Source organism: Diuraphis noxia, unplaced genomic scaffold, assembly GCF_037042655.1.
Source record: "Diuraphis noxia isolate RWA-SAM2 unplaced genomic scaffold, SU_Dnox_SAM2 contig0003, whole genome shotgun sequence".
Taxonomy (NCBI): Eukaryota; Metazoa; Arthropoda; class Insecta; order Hemiptera; family Aphididae; genus Diuraphis; species Diuraphis noxia.
The window spans coordinates 46,475,980-46,492,475 of NW_028301713.1; the positions used below are offsets into that span (position 1 = coordinate 46,475,980).

General features: G+C 29.1%; 2 protein-coding genes across 2 annotated transcripts; both read left to right on the plus strand.

Annotated features, from left to right (window-relative positions):
- Nucleotides 1-2,081: 2,081 nt before the first annotated feature.
- Nucleotides 2,082-5,249, plus strand: LOC107163281 (cytochrome P450 6DA1-like). Its single transcript, NM_001365110.1, is given in 5 exon segments — nt 2,082-2,927; nt 3,450-3,809; nt 4,261-4,485; nt 4,647-4,898; nt 5,027-5,249. Coding segments are annotated over 5 exon segments (1,539 nt in total). The 5' UTR covers nt 2,082-2,395; the 3' UTR covers nt 5,197-5,249.
- A 168-nt stretch (nt 5,250-5,417) lies between these two features.
- Nucleotides 5,418-15,033, plus strand: LOC107163282 (cytochrome P450 6a2-like). The gene is made up of 5 exons (XM_089222218.1): nt 5,418-6,836; nt 12,073-12,432; nt 13,327-13,551; nt 14,399-14,650; nt 14,822-15,033. The coding sequence occupies exons 1-5, from the start codon at nt 6,308-6,310 to the stop codon at nt 14,986-14,988; spliced, it is 1,533 nt and encodes a 510-aa protein (XP_089078344.1). The 5' UTR covers nt 5,418-6,307; the 3' UTR covers nt 14,989-15,033.
- Nucleotides 15,034-16,496: the final 1,463 nt, after the last annotated feature.

Below are 16,496 nucleotides of genomic sequence, written 5' to 3' on the forward strand. Positions count from 1 at the left end.
ATTCACTAAAATCCTAAACAACCACAAGTAACAAAAACTATATAAGCACAATACCATATTCTTAACAATAACAAATTAGTTAGGATTTCAAAAACTGCGTTCTGTATGAAACACAAACACCCTATATTTATACGTGCAGCAATGTTGTAGTGATTATCATATATTTCTACATAACTACCAATGCATATTTATTTTTAAAAGATTACAGTTTAACTTTATTAGGTATATATTTCATAAATAAGTCCAATATCCAATAAATTAGATATATATCATAAAATATTAATTTTATTGAAGTAAAAATATTAATAAAAAATTCATTTTTTAACATGTATTTTATTGATGACACGTCATTTAATCAAATAATAACGATATTCATATATTATTTTACTGATGATTTTATAATCCAATTTGTTAGTAATACCATTAATATTCATTTCCATGAATCCAAAATTCATTTATATTTCTAAATTCTAATGGCTATTTCTAATAATGCATGATTTAATATTTTTAATAGCTGATACTAAATTATACTTGTTACATGGGAGGAGGGTATCAGAACACGGAATCCTGAATTCAGATATATAAGGGAGAAGGGTATATTCTCTTGAAAACTTCCTACTAACTAACTAATTGAAACTTAACCTACCTAACCCATAAATTTGTTTTATTTTATTCATAATTCATACCAATATCTCTTTATACACATCAATAAATTGTGGTTTTGACTTTTGAAGCTAAAATAACCATAATAAATATATATTTTTTTATGAGAGCACCTGGTTGAAGACAGGATGTAGTATACGAGTATATGGTACAACGGCGATGGTAGATCCGCCAAATCCTATATATTAATATATACGCTATAAAGCCATATAGGTCTATCTCGGTTTGAGTACAACACAATGTTAGTCTGTTAGTTAACCTCAGTTCACAGGATAAATCGGCGTCAATCTACCTAGCTTTGTGTTTAAGTTCAATCTAAATCGGCAACCACAAGTTGCGGATTGGGTTTAGCACTGTTTTGGTATATTTTTCGATAACTGGGGGAAAAAATCACCTGAAAAAAATTCTACTGTATGTAAATAAAAAATGCTTTTCAACCACAATAAGTCTTTAAATATTGTTTTAGAAATTCTTAAGCAAAGAAAAATATAAACTTAGTAAACGCAATTACGATGTGACAGCACCAACTGACGAATTATTTATTATTTCAGGTTAATTTATTAGTTGTTATTAAACCTAGTCGGTCAAAAAATCTCACAGTATAGAAACTTATAAGACAAACTTAAAACAAGCATGCCGATCGAGCTAAAGTTCCTATTAGCGGCTTTAGGTGAACCCAAAGAGAGCAATTCAAAAATAGTCCATTATCAAATTATAAACATCTGTCTAAAAGATATAGTTAAAAGATAAAATGAAAATAATATAAGATTAGAAAATTTTTAACTGCTGTGTCGCATAAAATACGCAAGCAAACTAATAGATAAACTTCTTTTTATAACAAAATAACTGACTAATTATTATTTATTATTATTATTGTACAGAGTTTTTTTATCCGGTGATTTTTATTCCTGGGATTTATGTTCCTAGATCCATATTTTATATGTTTAATTTATTTCTCATTCAAATATCAAATATTAAATAAGTAATCATTTTTTTATAATGTAATTAATAATTTTACTAGGTACCTATTATAATTGTTGTTTCTATTACATTTTAAAATCACAGAAAACTCGGTAATACCTATTAATTATTAATCTATTATAAAAGATGACCGTGTTGTATGACTCATAAATCTTAGTAATATATAAATATATAATATATCGTTTACTGTTGGATAATGATAATTTGTGTTAACATTCATAACAAAATTACCATATTAGACCACGCCTACACGAGTAGTCATGATGGTGATTATTTTTGAACTTCGGTTCCATAACGGTAAAAAAAATATATTAGTACACTTCTACTATATATATATACTCCCTCTTCATATCAATCATAATAATAATAATACAACGAACGCAAACGTGCACGTAAATTATATGGTGTAAATAAAGTAACAACATTTTGCTATATACCGACAACCGACACAGTTTACGCGTTGCATTTCCGCGATCATCATCGCCGTCACTCGAGTGTTGGTCACATAAGTCGTAGTCTTTCAACACTGACGTGTTCATCAATAATAAAAATATTGTTACTGTTCGATGTCGACGGTAGACCGATCAATTCACACATAATTTTGCAATAGTTACAATTAGTCAAGTGAAGGGTTACATGCGTGATCTGTAAACATAACCTTAATAGCACTGTGCGCCTGTGCGGCTGGTGGACGAGGACAACATCCGATACATTAACAATTCCGTCTGCTAGCTGTGAAGTTGGATTTATCATGTCGAGTGTGTGGTCGATTCCGTTTGTCCAACTCAGCGCCGCCGCCGTTCTACTCGTCACGTTCTTGGTTTACATGTACTTGACGTACCACTACAGAAAGTGGACCGGGCTCGGCGTACCACACGCCGCGCCGTCGCCGCCGTTTGGAAGCCTACGCGACGTGGTCATGGGCCACGTACCGCTCGTCGACGTCATCCATTCGCTGTACCATCGATTCGACGGGCAACGGTATTTCGGCATCTACGAGGGACGTCAACCGTTGCTAGTGATCCGTGACCCCCAGCTAGTACACACTATCATGGTGAAGGACTTCCGATCGTTCGTCGATCGGAACGCGGACAAGGTGTCGTTCGTACACGATAAACTGTTCGATCACTTGGTGAACCTGAGGGGTGAACAGTGGAAAGCAATCAGGGCCAAGTTGAGTCCGACTTTCTCGGCCGCCAAGCTCAAGTCCATGTTAGGTGACATAAACGTGTGCACGACGCGTTTGATCGACAACTTGAATGGGCAGATAATGAAGAACAGTGGTAATAATGATATTATATAATATATTACCTATGTTATGTACATTATATATAATATATTATATATTTTATATATAAATAATAGTCATAATACATATATATACAGATAGGTTAGGTATCTAGGGCATCTTGGTATGTAAACTCTTTTCAAAATATGTAATTTGTTCACAAAATTCGATTTTTGAATTAGTTCTTATATTCTACATACTATAATATAGTACGTATACAGAAGCAATAAATTTAAAAAAAAATCCGTATAGGTATGCAATAACCGAAAAATATGTGTAAGCCGAAAGCGCGAAAGATACAGGAATATATGTCTATATTCACGTCCTTAATTAGATGCTAATTATCATGAAATAATTTTATATAATAAAAATATATTTCTTATTGTGTTGTCAAAGGACACAATGCACAAATTACCTTCCTTTAGGTACTTATTATTTTTTGTCTATACACATATTATATACTTTAACACTATAAATGTAGCTAAAAAATAAAGACAAAAATATAAACATTTTACAGGAATTGTTGATGTAAGTGAAGCGTCGGCTCAGTTTACAACTGATACTATTGGTCGTTGTGCTTTTGGACTGGACTGTAATACATTATCAGATCCAGATTCAGAATTTCGCCGTACAGGACGAGCTATATTTATGCCAACTCTTCGATCAACTTTACTAAATATCACCAGACTACTTGGTTTTGGTCGGCTCTTAGATGTATTTAGAATACGTGGCATGTCAAAAGACATATATGACTTTTTTGATAATCTACTTGAGACTACGATGGAACAACACAAATATGGAGAAAATACACGTAATGACTTTATAGCACTTCTAGTAAAGTTGAAAGACGAAGAAAAATTGAAGGAACATGGACAAAGTAAGACATTTAGATTTGATATTAATTATAAATCTTTATTAAGTATTGTTTACTTGTAAATGATAGCAGGCTATAAAAAAATATTATTTATTACTTATAACTTTATAAGCTATTCATTTATTTTTTTCAAGTATATGAATGGTTAACAATCAACTTAAAATATTCATTTATTTGCTCTTAATACATAAGCTATTTTTATAAATTGTCATGGGTAGTCGTTACTATATTAGCCATACATTTATAACTTAAAAGTATTATAACTATCAGCATTAGCTATCTGTATAATATATTATGATCACTATTAAAATCAAAAAGTGAATTCGATTAAATTCAAATACATTTGGACATCATTTACAAAAAACACCACGAAAAATATTGTATTAATTCTAATAAAATCTATTTTGAAAAAATACATGATGCAATATGATTCAATTTTGTATTTACTTTTCAGAATTATTTACTGATGACATATTAGCTGCAAATTCATTCGTATTCTTTGTTGCTGGATTTGAAACTACAGCTTCGACGATAAGTTACTGCTTGTACGAGTTAGCAATGAATCCAGAAGTTCAAGAAAAATTACGAGACAATATCAAGCAAAAATTTAACGCAAACGATGGAAAGCTGACATACGATACGTTAAAAGACATGAAGTATTTAGATATGGTGATAAATGGTTAGTATATATATATACTATATAGTATATACCTGTATATATATATATATATATCTGCCTATCTGCCTATTACATCTTATGTTATGAATTTACAGTAGCTAAATCGAATAAAAATATATTTTTAACTTTATGATTAACTTGTTTTATCAAAAAACTGTTAGAGACATTCAGACTGCATCCACCAGTTCCCGTTTTAAATCGAGTGTGTACTCAGAAGTACTCAATTGCAGACAGTAACATAACACTAAATATTGGAGAGAAATTAATAATACCCACATATTCATTACACCGCGATCCCAAGTATTATTCAGACCCAAAAATATTTGATCCTGAACGATTTACTGAAGAAAATATAAGTTCAAGACCACACGGCACGTTTTTACCGTTTGGCGATGGACCAAGGATATGTATCGGTAGTCACTTATATCTATTATCTATACTACATTTTAATTAATTTTATACCAATGAGAATATATTTTGATGTCAATACATATTAATTATAGTAATTATACACAAATTATGTTTATTTATATGTACGTAGGTATGCGATTCGCAATGATGGAAGCCAAAACAGGGCTAGCTGAAATATTGTTAAAATTCGAAGTATCGCCATGTAAAGAAACACAAACTACGATCAAAACTAGGCCGAGATCAATTTTACTTACACCAAATGAATCAATTCGTTTATCATTCAAAAAAATTATTCGATAATATAAAAATTTATTAAAATGTTATTCATTTATAAGAGTTATTTCAATTTAAAAGTATTAACAAATTATTGTTATTATAACAGCACTAGCAATGTGTTATTTTTTGTTGTGATGTTTTCCTTTGGACTTTGATCACATCAGTTCTCACGACGATCACTCAAAATATTACGCAAAATTGAAAATATTATATACTACATATATGCAATCGTCAATAATGCTCATTAAATTAATGTGCGTTAATTATAGTGATTTAGAGGCGTATACTTTTAATGTGCCAAGGCATGAAATAAGACTACTCACAATAATACGATTTTAATTATTTAAACACCGCATCCAAGGTGGACTACTTCTTCCGTCGCGTTATTAAATGTAATAGGTGCCTACATATTATTACATATCTAGATACTATTTCTACAATCATACTACACATGCATCAATGGTTTCCAACCTTTTTTATTCTACAACTTCTTTATAGATTTTCAAAAATATCGAGCCCCCTCCTATAAATTGAAAAAATAATAATTTACTGACGTTGCAGCTGTATAAAACGATTAAGTACCCCGATGAAGATATGAGTGTTTACTGTTTAGTGACTATAAATACATTTGTAATACTTATCGATACAGGTCGTTATTATTTTTAATTTTTTTCCCTACATTGTACAATAAACACAAATTTTACTTCGTAATGACAGCTTATTGAGCCTCCCCAACAATGTACACACGCTCTACCTAAGACAGTTCACTCACCCCTCCCCCAGTTGTGAAAACTAAATTACCTATATACGAGGCCAAGCCGTTACTGCACCGAGAAACAACATTATTACATCATTATGATTGTGGATGTTGCCCCGAGATAGTGGGGATCCTATTATAATCTATATAGACTAAAAAGTAGTAATGACGGCATAATATTAAGTGCGTCGTCGTTTACGTTAACACGTGCAGTGCTTCTTCTAAGTATAGTAACTAAAATTATACTTACGCCGTCATCAGCGGCAGTGTGCGCGCTTATTAAGCATAATATTTATATCAGCGCCACTATTATTATAGCAAGATTAGGCCAGATTTGTACGTTTTCGCATCATTACGTATTGCATCGCTTATGAATTTATGATGATCTGCTTCAGTTGTTGGCTAGAGATCGTGCCGATCGCCGCTATTGCATCGGCGCTACTGGCGTATGTGTACAGCACGCGATACTATGGGCACTGGACGTCACTGGGCGTGCCGCACACCAAACCGACACCGTTACTGGGTCACTTCGCCGAGCCCACAATGGGGCGCGAATCGGGCATCACCATCATTGACACACTCTACAAGCGTTTCGCCGGCCACAGGTTCTTTGGGCTGTATCAGCTTCGGCACCCAATGCTGGTGGTGCGCGACCCGGTACTGGTACACACAATGCTGGCCACAGAGTTTGGGTCGTTCCACGACCGGGTAATGAGCCGGACGTCGTTCAAACACGATGAGCTGTTCAACAACCTAGTGAACCTAAGGGGCGACAAGTGGAAAGCCGTCCGTGCCAAGTTAAGTCCCACATTCACCGTGGCTAAGCTTAAATCCATGTTTTCCAGTTTGCACGTGTGCACCGGCCAACTCACTGACAAACTGCTACTCCTGACATCCGGTGGCCAAGGTATTAAATTTAATAATAATATGAACATTGAACCTGTATAAGATTATACCATCAACGGCATTACGGCAATATTTTAGCAAATGTTAATAGTTGATTGTGCCTTTAAGTATTAAACTGACAACTGCTATTTAAAATTGGTATATATTGTAAGTTATAATATATACCAAATTATTTACTAGGTATAGTGTGAAATCAGTAACAATGATTAAAAATGTGGGAAAATTACCTGATAATGTCATAAAATGACTTAAAATATAATAAAAACCAAAAAATGCGAAATAAAAATTAGTTATTCAGATTCACATGCTAATGAAATATATTTATAACTAGGAGGGCATCGTCTAAAAATTCCCCAAAAAAATGCAAATTCCGAGCCCTAATTATAAAATTATAATACATGGGCACTCCATCACGCACGTGCTTCTTGCACACGACAAATGAAGATTGCTACTCGTATTTCTGAAATTTTCAATACATGGTTAAAATTATTAATGTATTTATAGTAAGAGCAATAATAATAAAAATAATAATATTTTTAATTCAATTATTTATAACTTTACGTATAGATTAATGTATTTATAGTAAGAGCAATAATAATAAAAATAATAATATTTTTAATTCAATTATTTATAACTTTACGTATAGATTCATACCGTTTATACCTACTAATTAGTAATATTATTGTATAACATAATTATATACAAATATCAAATTATGATAATTGTTGTCAGTTAAAAGTCCAATGCAGGTTGCTGACTCATCATGTATAATATCGTCTATTAAATACTCACATATTATATAGATATACTATTTTATACAAATATCTATCTATTATGATATGTATGCTTAACTTATCAATCTATATGCTAAAAAGGGACAGAAACTAAGATCAATTCTACTAGGACTATATCTATCACATCTGATGTCATATGGCGAGATGTCGTTAAATACTATCTATACTCAGTAAATAAAAATATAATACTGTAGTTGCATCCAAGTTGGTATAATATAAACAATTAAATTGTGTAATAACTCCTATACTAGTCTTAGTGCATATCTGAACCATCCAATATTCGTGACAACCATGGTTTGTGCACTATTTAGTGGATTGGTGTGCGTTTTTCAACTAATCGACTTTTTTTCTAGTAAAACAATAAGTCATAGTCAATATTCTTAATATTGATAAACATTTTATGAAAATAAAATAAATAACGAATATTCTAGGGTCAAAATGCTGGTTAAACGTTGAGCGTATATGTGTATAACACAATGGTATACACCAGTCATGCCCAACCCGCGGCCCGCGGGCCACATGTGGCCCGCCAAGGTATTCCATGTGGCCCGTTACAAATTATTAAAATAAAACAAAATATAACAGCTTTTCTATTAATTTCAATGAAAAAGTAACTTATTGACCATTTTTCGTTAAAAATTCGGTAATCATCATTGTATTTGCGCTTTTTTCTGTCGGACATTTTAAAATAGAAATTTTATGATTTAAAATCGATATCACCCGTGCACTATAAAGAGCGTACTGATCAAGTTAATGTGTACCTACAACGTGTACCTCAATTTGTAATCTGTGCTATAGTCAATAAAAAAGATAAGAAAATCAGTCCAACATGTACCTCCATATTATATTGCAACCTACGATGTGTAACTAAATTATATTAAGATTGAGATTATGAGTACTTTTATATTTGGTGGCCCGCTCGATTACAAATGTTTACCAAAGTGACCCGCCGAGGAAAAAAGGTTGGGCATCACTGGTATACACTATACAGTACCTATACATTGCCTATACACCACGTTGAATAATAAGTGAAAGCTGTTTTTAAAATCTCTCTAGTCGATTGTATACAGTAAATTTTAAGTATACTATAAATATATTATATATTAATAAAATATAAAAATTGTTCAGTTCAAGCTCAAATAGTCAAATAGTACTATGGTAATTAGTAGGTAGCTTATAAGTACTTAGTTTAAAAGAAACATTGCATATAATATTGATGAATTTGTGAATTGATTTTAACATCTTAAAAAAGAAAATAATATATATTGACTTAACTTAATTTACAAAACACTTTATTTTGATAAAATAATTATACTTATAGTGAATTCATAGACATATATAAACAACTAGATGGTAAGGCCGACTTTGGCTTACCTATCTTTGAAGTTAAATCGCCATATGCCTAAACGGCAATGTTTACATTTTTATGTGATAACAATATTTGATAACAACAAAAATGTGTTTACAACTCGGTAGAAAATAGTAATTTATAATGGTTTTTTCCATTATCAATATTGTGTTATCACATAAAAATGTAAACACTGCCGTTTAGGGAAATGGCGGACAAACTTCAAAATGCTGTACAGTGTTTGGGGATAGTCGGCTATCTAGTTGTTTATATATGTCTATGAGTGAATTAAACCATTTTCTAAATAAAATTAATCATATCATTTATTTATCTCATATTTGAAACCTATCGGCTATCATATACAAATAATATTCTTACATTATTTATAATTTAAATTTAAACAAAAATATATAAATTAATTAAAACTAACATTAAATTTAAACACAGGTATCTGTATTTATAAACTTCTACAGTGATTCAAAAATACTTAAGCCGTATTAAACATAAATAATAAAAAAAAAAAACACACACACATCATTGTAAAATCAATACATTCATCACTTCGTTCAGAATCTAAAACTTAAAACAAAATATTGAAACAAAATATTTAAAAAATTAATAAAATATTTTCGGATGTATTATAGCTCCTCGTTTTAAAAAGAAGTACCTATATAGACTTAGTAAAAAATGAAATTATACAGATAAATAGACACTAATGGTACTATTTAGAATTCAGAAACTTCTTATAACAACACATTGTACTACAATATACAACCAGAGACGTATTTAGAAATTTTACACCCCAGGTAAGAAAAAATAAATAGTTTATTAGTATCTGAGTGTCATTACCTACTTTTTTTTATCACCTAAATGGTTTCGATATCTTATTATATCAAAATGCAATCCAAAATTTAGCGCCCCTAAAAACTTACCGCACTGGACCCAAGCTCCTCCTGCCCCCCCCCCCTAAATACGTCAATGAATACAACATTACAATCACCACATTTATACTGATTTTTAATATTTAATTCTCCATGCTTATACGTAATTTTAATTTTCAGACATCTCTCTCTAATATCCCCCGTAAATACGCCATAAACAAATATTATTTTAGATTCGTTATAACGTATTGATATTACAATGATGTGTGTTTTTTTTTTTTGTGTCTATGTACAACTAAAATTTTCAATTTTACTAAAAAATTTTTTTGTAGTGTCGATAAATTTTTTTTGGCCCTATAAAAATACTTGAAATTTTAATACAAAGTTTCTCATAAGTTATTTTTATAGTGATTAAAAAATTATAAGAATACATATAGGCACAATTTTCTTTTATTAACATTTGAAGTTCAAATATTGACAAAAATTCGTCAAAACCATGAATATATTTTTTTTTGTGTCTGTCATCTCGTTTTGGGGCAGTAAAAGTGCTTCGATTTTTGACTTCAGTACTTAATTCGATCAGAAAGTGAATCTAGTTGGTACTTTGGTGGTCAAAAGTAAAAAATTCTTATATATTTTTCTAAATAATCGGGATAAACAAACTAAAAATTAAGGGAAAAACGGGAAATTTTACGCACACTCATTTTTCGACAAAATCGATTTTGATTATTGATGTAACTTTAAAACAAATGACCATTGATACATGAAATTTTCACCGAATGTTTTTATAAGTATGTTCTATCTGCCATGAAATTTTCAAAAATTTTTGACTTATTTTGTACTATTCATAGGTATATGCAACTTTCGATCATTATTAGTTTTTTTTAAAATTAATATCGATAAAAATTTATTTTTTGGGTAGAAAATATTGAAGATTTAATACAAGGCTCTTAACATATTATTACAATAGCAGTTGAAAAATAAAATAAATTCATTGTCACAATTTTTTTTATAAGCATTCAAATTTTGAATTTTTACATAATACGTTATAATCACAAAAATTCGCAAATTATTTTAAGCTAGAAATTCATAAAAAATGTTCTTCTTAAATCTAAGATTTGAAAATTTAATACAAGATTCCTTAAAAATTTGTCAATCTTTATCACAAAAAAAATATTCACCGGAAATTCAAATAAAATTTTTATTAGTATTTGAATTTCAAATATTGACAAAAATTCGTCAAAACCATGAATATTTGCAAATTATTTTGTAGTTCATAACTCATAATATTGTTTGTATTTATATCTAAGGTTATAAAATTTAACACTAAATTTTCCATAAGTTTTGCTTCAAATAGCTATAGAGAAAATTTGAAGCGTCATTATAGGAAAAATGTTTTAAGCGTTTGAGTTTTAAATTTTTATACGATAACGATTTATCCTCAAACCAGGTAGGTATATGTATATCTATGATAATATAAAGTATTATGAATTATGATAACTACATGCAATGTTTTTGGAAAAATTTATTAACCATGCCTTATTCAAAATGCGTCCTAATTGAAAAATAATTTATTTGTTTCAAAATAGAATATATGACAATATTTAAATATAATATATCCTAGACTGACAAATCATCTCTGTTCAGAATCGTTTTTCGTATACAATGATACCTATCATTGCATTCAAATTTAATCACATCCATTACAGTAACCTACTGTACAGCAGAGCGACATCCACGACTTACCCGCTTTTAAAAAAATGTATATTCGGGTATTCCTATAATATATTATTATATCACTGCCTGACTGATAACACCGTGACATGGATAGGAAGCTTGAACTTCAATTTTACATACGTTATAATTTATCGCGTAGAATATAACATAAAGAAGACAGAAACAATTAATATTTATTTTAAGTTTTTAAATGTGAAATTGCATGCATATATTTTGACTTAGTAGTTTTTAAGTACTACAAGTTCTTAGCCCTAGTTATGATTAATGATTAATATTATTTATGTTTTATGTACTATATAGTTAGTACTAATATAAGATTTACGAACATGACACGAACATGTATGTTGATATGTTAAAATATTAATTGTTTAAAAAAAGACAATATTATATTATACATCTATAGTCTATACACACTATAATAGACTATGTATTTAAAATGAATAATAACTATAGCCCCATCATATTATTTGTATACAGGTATTATAAATGTCACTGATATATCATCAAAATTTACGATTGACACAATTGGAAGGTGCGCTTTTGGAATAAATTGCAATACATTGTTTGACTCAAACACAGAATTTCAACGAGCTGGAAAGGCAGTCTTTACACCCACACTGAAATCGTCTATATTAAACTTCATGAGGTTAATTGATATGGGATGGCTCGTGGACTTGTTAAGATTACGTAGTATGCCCGACCTCGTCTATAAATTTTATTTAAATTTATTTCAAGATACACTGGAGCTGCGTAAAAGTGAGAAGGATGATCGTAACGATTTTATTTCAATTTTAATAAAATTGAAGAATGATGAAAAAATAAACAACAGTCGAGTTGGTAATTTATATGAAATACGTTTTATTAATTTCAATTCATAATTCTTATATTCATAGTTATGTTTTGTATGTTAAATTATTGGATAGTATGGTCAACTAGGTAGGTTAGCCTACCTTATGGTCAACCTACTACAGTACTACCTACAGATATAATTCCTTATTTCCTTATATTATATATTATAGTTATTAAACTTCACATCTTCACAAGTGACACAAATCGAGTAAATTTAATATAAAACCTAAATTAACATAGGTAAAATTGTAGCTTTGAGAATATATGTGACTATCATAATTATTCGTACTTGATAGTTTATAATATTCAAGACAGTTTTTTCGATCACGGGGAGTACCCGAGTACCGCTTTATTAAGTATATTTTATTAAATATTGAATATTAATTATAGAATTGAATTCTATTGAATTGAATATTATAATACGTAAATACTATCAACAACAATTTTCTAATAATAACACAACTTTAAAGAACGTTTTGTAACGTTTGGCTCATCGAATGAAGTTCATGACTTGTCCCTTGAAAAATTCTGGATGTGCAAACTAATTCAAGAATCATACATCCTAACATTCCTAACGCATAAACTAATTCATCGTGAAAGTATAATAGGTAGCTGCAGAATTAAATGCCATTACTTATTATTTGTTAATATTTATGATAATGTTTACATAGCATATTTTACTAATTACTACTTGTGTGTTTGGACAAATAACAGCTAATTGAATAATTAAAACTTTGATATATAATTTGGATCACTTACCCACTATATAAATCGATAAAATTAGATATACATTATACATACGACAAACCTGCATTCTTTTTTACTCCCCTTAAATTTTAATCGGTCCATAAAAATTAAATAATACATTTTAATAATTTTCAGAATTATTTACTGACGATGTTTTAGCTTCAAATGCATTTATATTTTTCGCGGCTGGCTTTGAAACCACTGCATCTACTATGAGCTATTGTTTATACGAGTTAGCTTTAAATCGAGACATTCAAGTTGAATTGCGCAATCAAATCAAACATACACTAAATGAAAACGAAGGAATTCTCACTTACGATGTGTTAAAAGATATGAAGTATTTGGATATGGTGTTGAATGGTTAGAGCGCAAATTTAATGTACCTACAAAAATTCGGCTGCATCCAAATTGGTTCCCATACCTGAAAATTGACATCCAAATTGGTTCCCGATATTCTATAGGTATAGGTAGGCGCCACACGTTCGAATTGGTTCCCGATACAGATTTACGAAAAAGCAAAATACAATATAATATAAATGAAATATTTAATATTGTAATTAATATTTTAAATGAAAAAATTGATGAATTCTTCGATTATATTTTGAAAATTATATTGAAAAAGATAGCTCACTTCCACCAACAATGTTGGCTGAATATACCAGTAGTATAGAACGAACTACTAACTATTCAACAATTACTTTTATTCCGCACATCCAACATATTTCAATTTATGGATGTACTAAAAGAAGTTCAAATTGAAACTTATATAAAATTGCGAAGTTCGAACAAACTACAAAACCTGAAGTCTAAAAAATAAGGAAATATTTATAAAAATAATAAAATCAGTAAATTTGAATTTGAATTTTTTTTAAATGTTTGTTATAAGTTTTTACCTCAATAATAGAAAATAATAACTATAAAAATATGAATGAATTAAAAAAAACACGATATACCGCTTATTTTATATTTTTAAATAAAGATTTTAATTTTTTTTAAATGTTTGTTATACCTATATATTATTTATTAAGCCAAAATTTTAACAACCCGGGAACCAATTTGGATATACCCTTTGAAAGAACCCGGAAACCAATTCGGACGTTTCGGAACCAATTCGGACACTCCGAAAAATTCAATGATATTTATAAAAAAATATTATTTTTTCTTATATACTCTAAATAATAACTACAAATGCTTTTGTATATTTTAGAAACGTTGAGAATGCATCCACCTGGTCCTGGTCTTCTGCGAGTTTGCACCAAAAAGTTTAAAATACCAAACAGTGACATAACTTTAGACATTGGTACGAAAATTCTTATACCCACATATTCACTCCATCATGATCCCGTGTATTATCAAAATCCAGAATTGTTTGATCCTCTGCGGTTCACAGAAGAAAATAAAGCTAGGAGACAAAATGGAACGTTCCTCCCATTTGGCGATGGACCTAGGATTTGTATTGGTAAATACATTATAATATTATATATTGCATTTGCTGTTCACTTGAGTATCATACTATATTGTATACTAATATACCATAGTATACCACGGTAGTATACTAGTTTATTACTAAATTATCAAACCAAGACAAATTATATAATTAATACACCTTGTTTGTTCGACATAAATATAGGTATGCGATTTGCAGTGATGGAGGTCAAAACGGCATTAGCAGAAATAATATCGAAATTCGAAATATTTCCGTGTAAGAACACAAAAATTCCCATTAAATTAAATCCAAGATCTATTTTACTGACACCAAATGAACCAATATATTTATTATTTAAACAAATTGCATAACTTTTTGTGCAATTAAAAATAAATTATTATATTTTTACAATATTATGTAAGTATTGTAATTAATTACGATCGTTTATCAATTCTAAATATTAAATTTTCTATTATTTTATCAATAAGTTTGACGATCTTGTATGTCAGAAACACTTAGTAATATACTAATGTATAAAAAAAAACTTTATTAACTATGTATTTTTAACTATTTTACAAAATTTATATAAAATTTATGTGCATTTGCTACAGTTAGTAAAAACTAAAAATATTACGAATCAAATAACAACACATAACCTTGTTAAAAAGTACAAATCCAATAAAGTTAACTCTAATTCGATTTTCCTAGATTATATAACTGAAGAAGAGATTAAAATCCATATTCTAAGCTATATAGAAAGTACATCTTTCTATACTAATTGTAATTTATCAAATCGTATATAAAACAGATAATCGACTACATACTATTTCCATTGGTACATATTTTTAATTCATCTCTATCAATTGGAATCTTCCCAAATTTATTTAAACATACATTAACCAATTTGTACCCCTTTTTAAAAATGGTGAAAAACAAGATTGTTCTAACTACCGTCCAATCTCATTAAAATATAATTTATCAAAAGTTTTGGCGAAATGCTTAAAAACACATCTATATAATTTCCTTAAAAAATAAAGGTAGGTACTTTGATTGCTTTACAGTCTCTTACCAGTTGTATAAGTACATAATAAATTAGATTAGACTCAATTATTGGGATTTTCTTTGATATCAAAAAAGTATTTGATTTTGTGGTCAATAAAATATTGTTAAATAAACTAGACAAATATGGTATCCAAGGGAGACCAAAAAATGTAATAAAAAATTTCTTAGAAAATCGTAGACAACAAGTTTGTATTAATGATATGTTGAGTACTATAAATCTTTTAAATTATGGTGTCCCACAATGTACTGTTTTAGGACCATTGCTATTTATTGTACATATAAATGATTTACTTAATTTTGATACTGAATTCTATATTTACTGTTTTGCGGATGACACAACAATTCTAATTCATGATTTAAATAAAATTAATTTAATACATACAGCATCAAAAATTATGAAATTTCTTAAAAATTGGTTTAATGAAAATTCTTTAGAAATTAATTTTAGTAAAACATGTTATCTATCTTTTCCCATATCAAAAATAAAGTCTTGATTTTAATGAATCCATTAAAATTCATGATAATATTTGTCAAGATATATATTCTACTGGTAATTGTAATATTGTAACAACACATAATATATAAGAGGCACAGGATCTGTGAAGTATCTTGGTGTCATCATTGGCAGATTTTTAAAATGGAATTTGCATATTGACTTAACTATTAAAAAAATTAAGAAATATGTTTGGTAGATTTATTGTAATTGTTGAGTTAGATTTATAATAAAAAGCTAAAAAAAAAAATGTTTGGTAGATTTAAAACATTAAACAATATTTTATCACCTAATAATATGAAAATGGTTTTCTATGTCATTGAG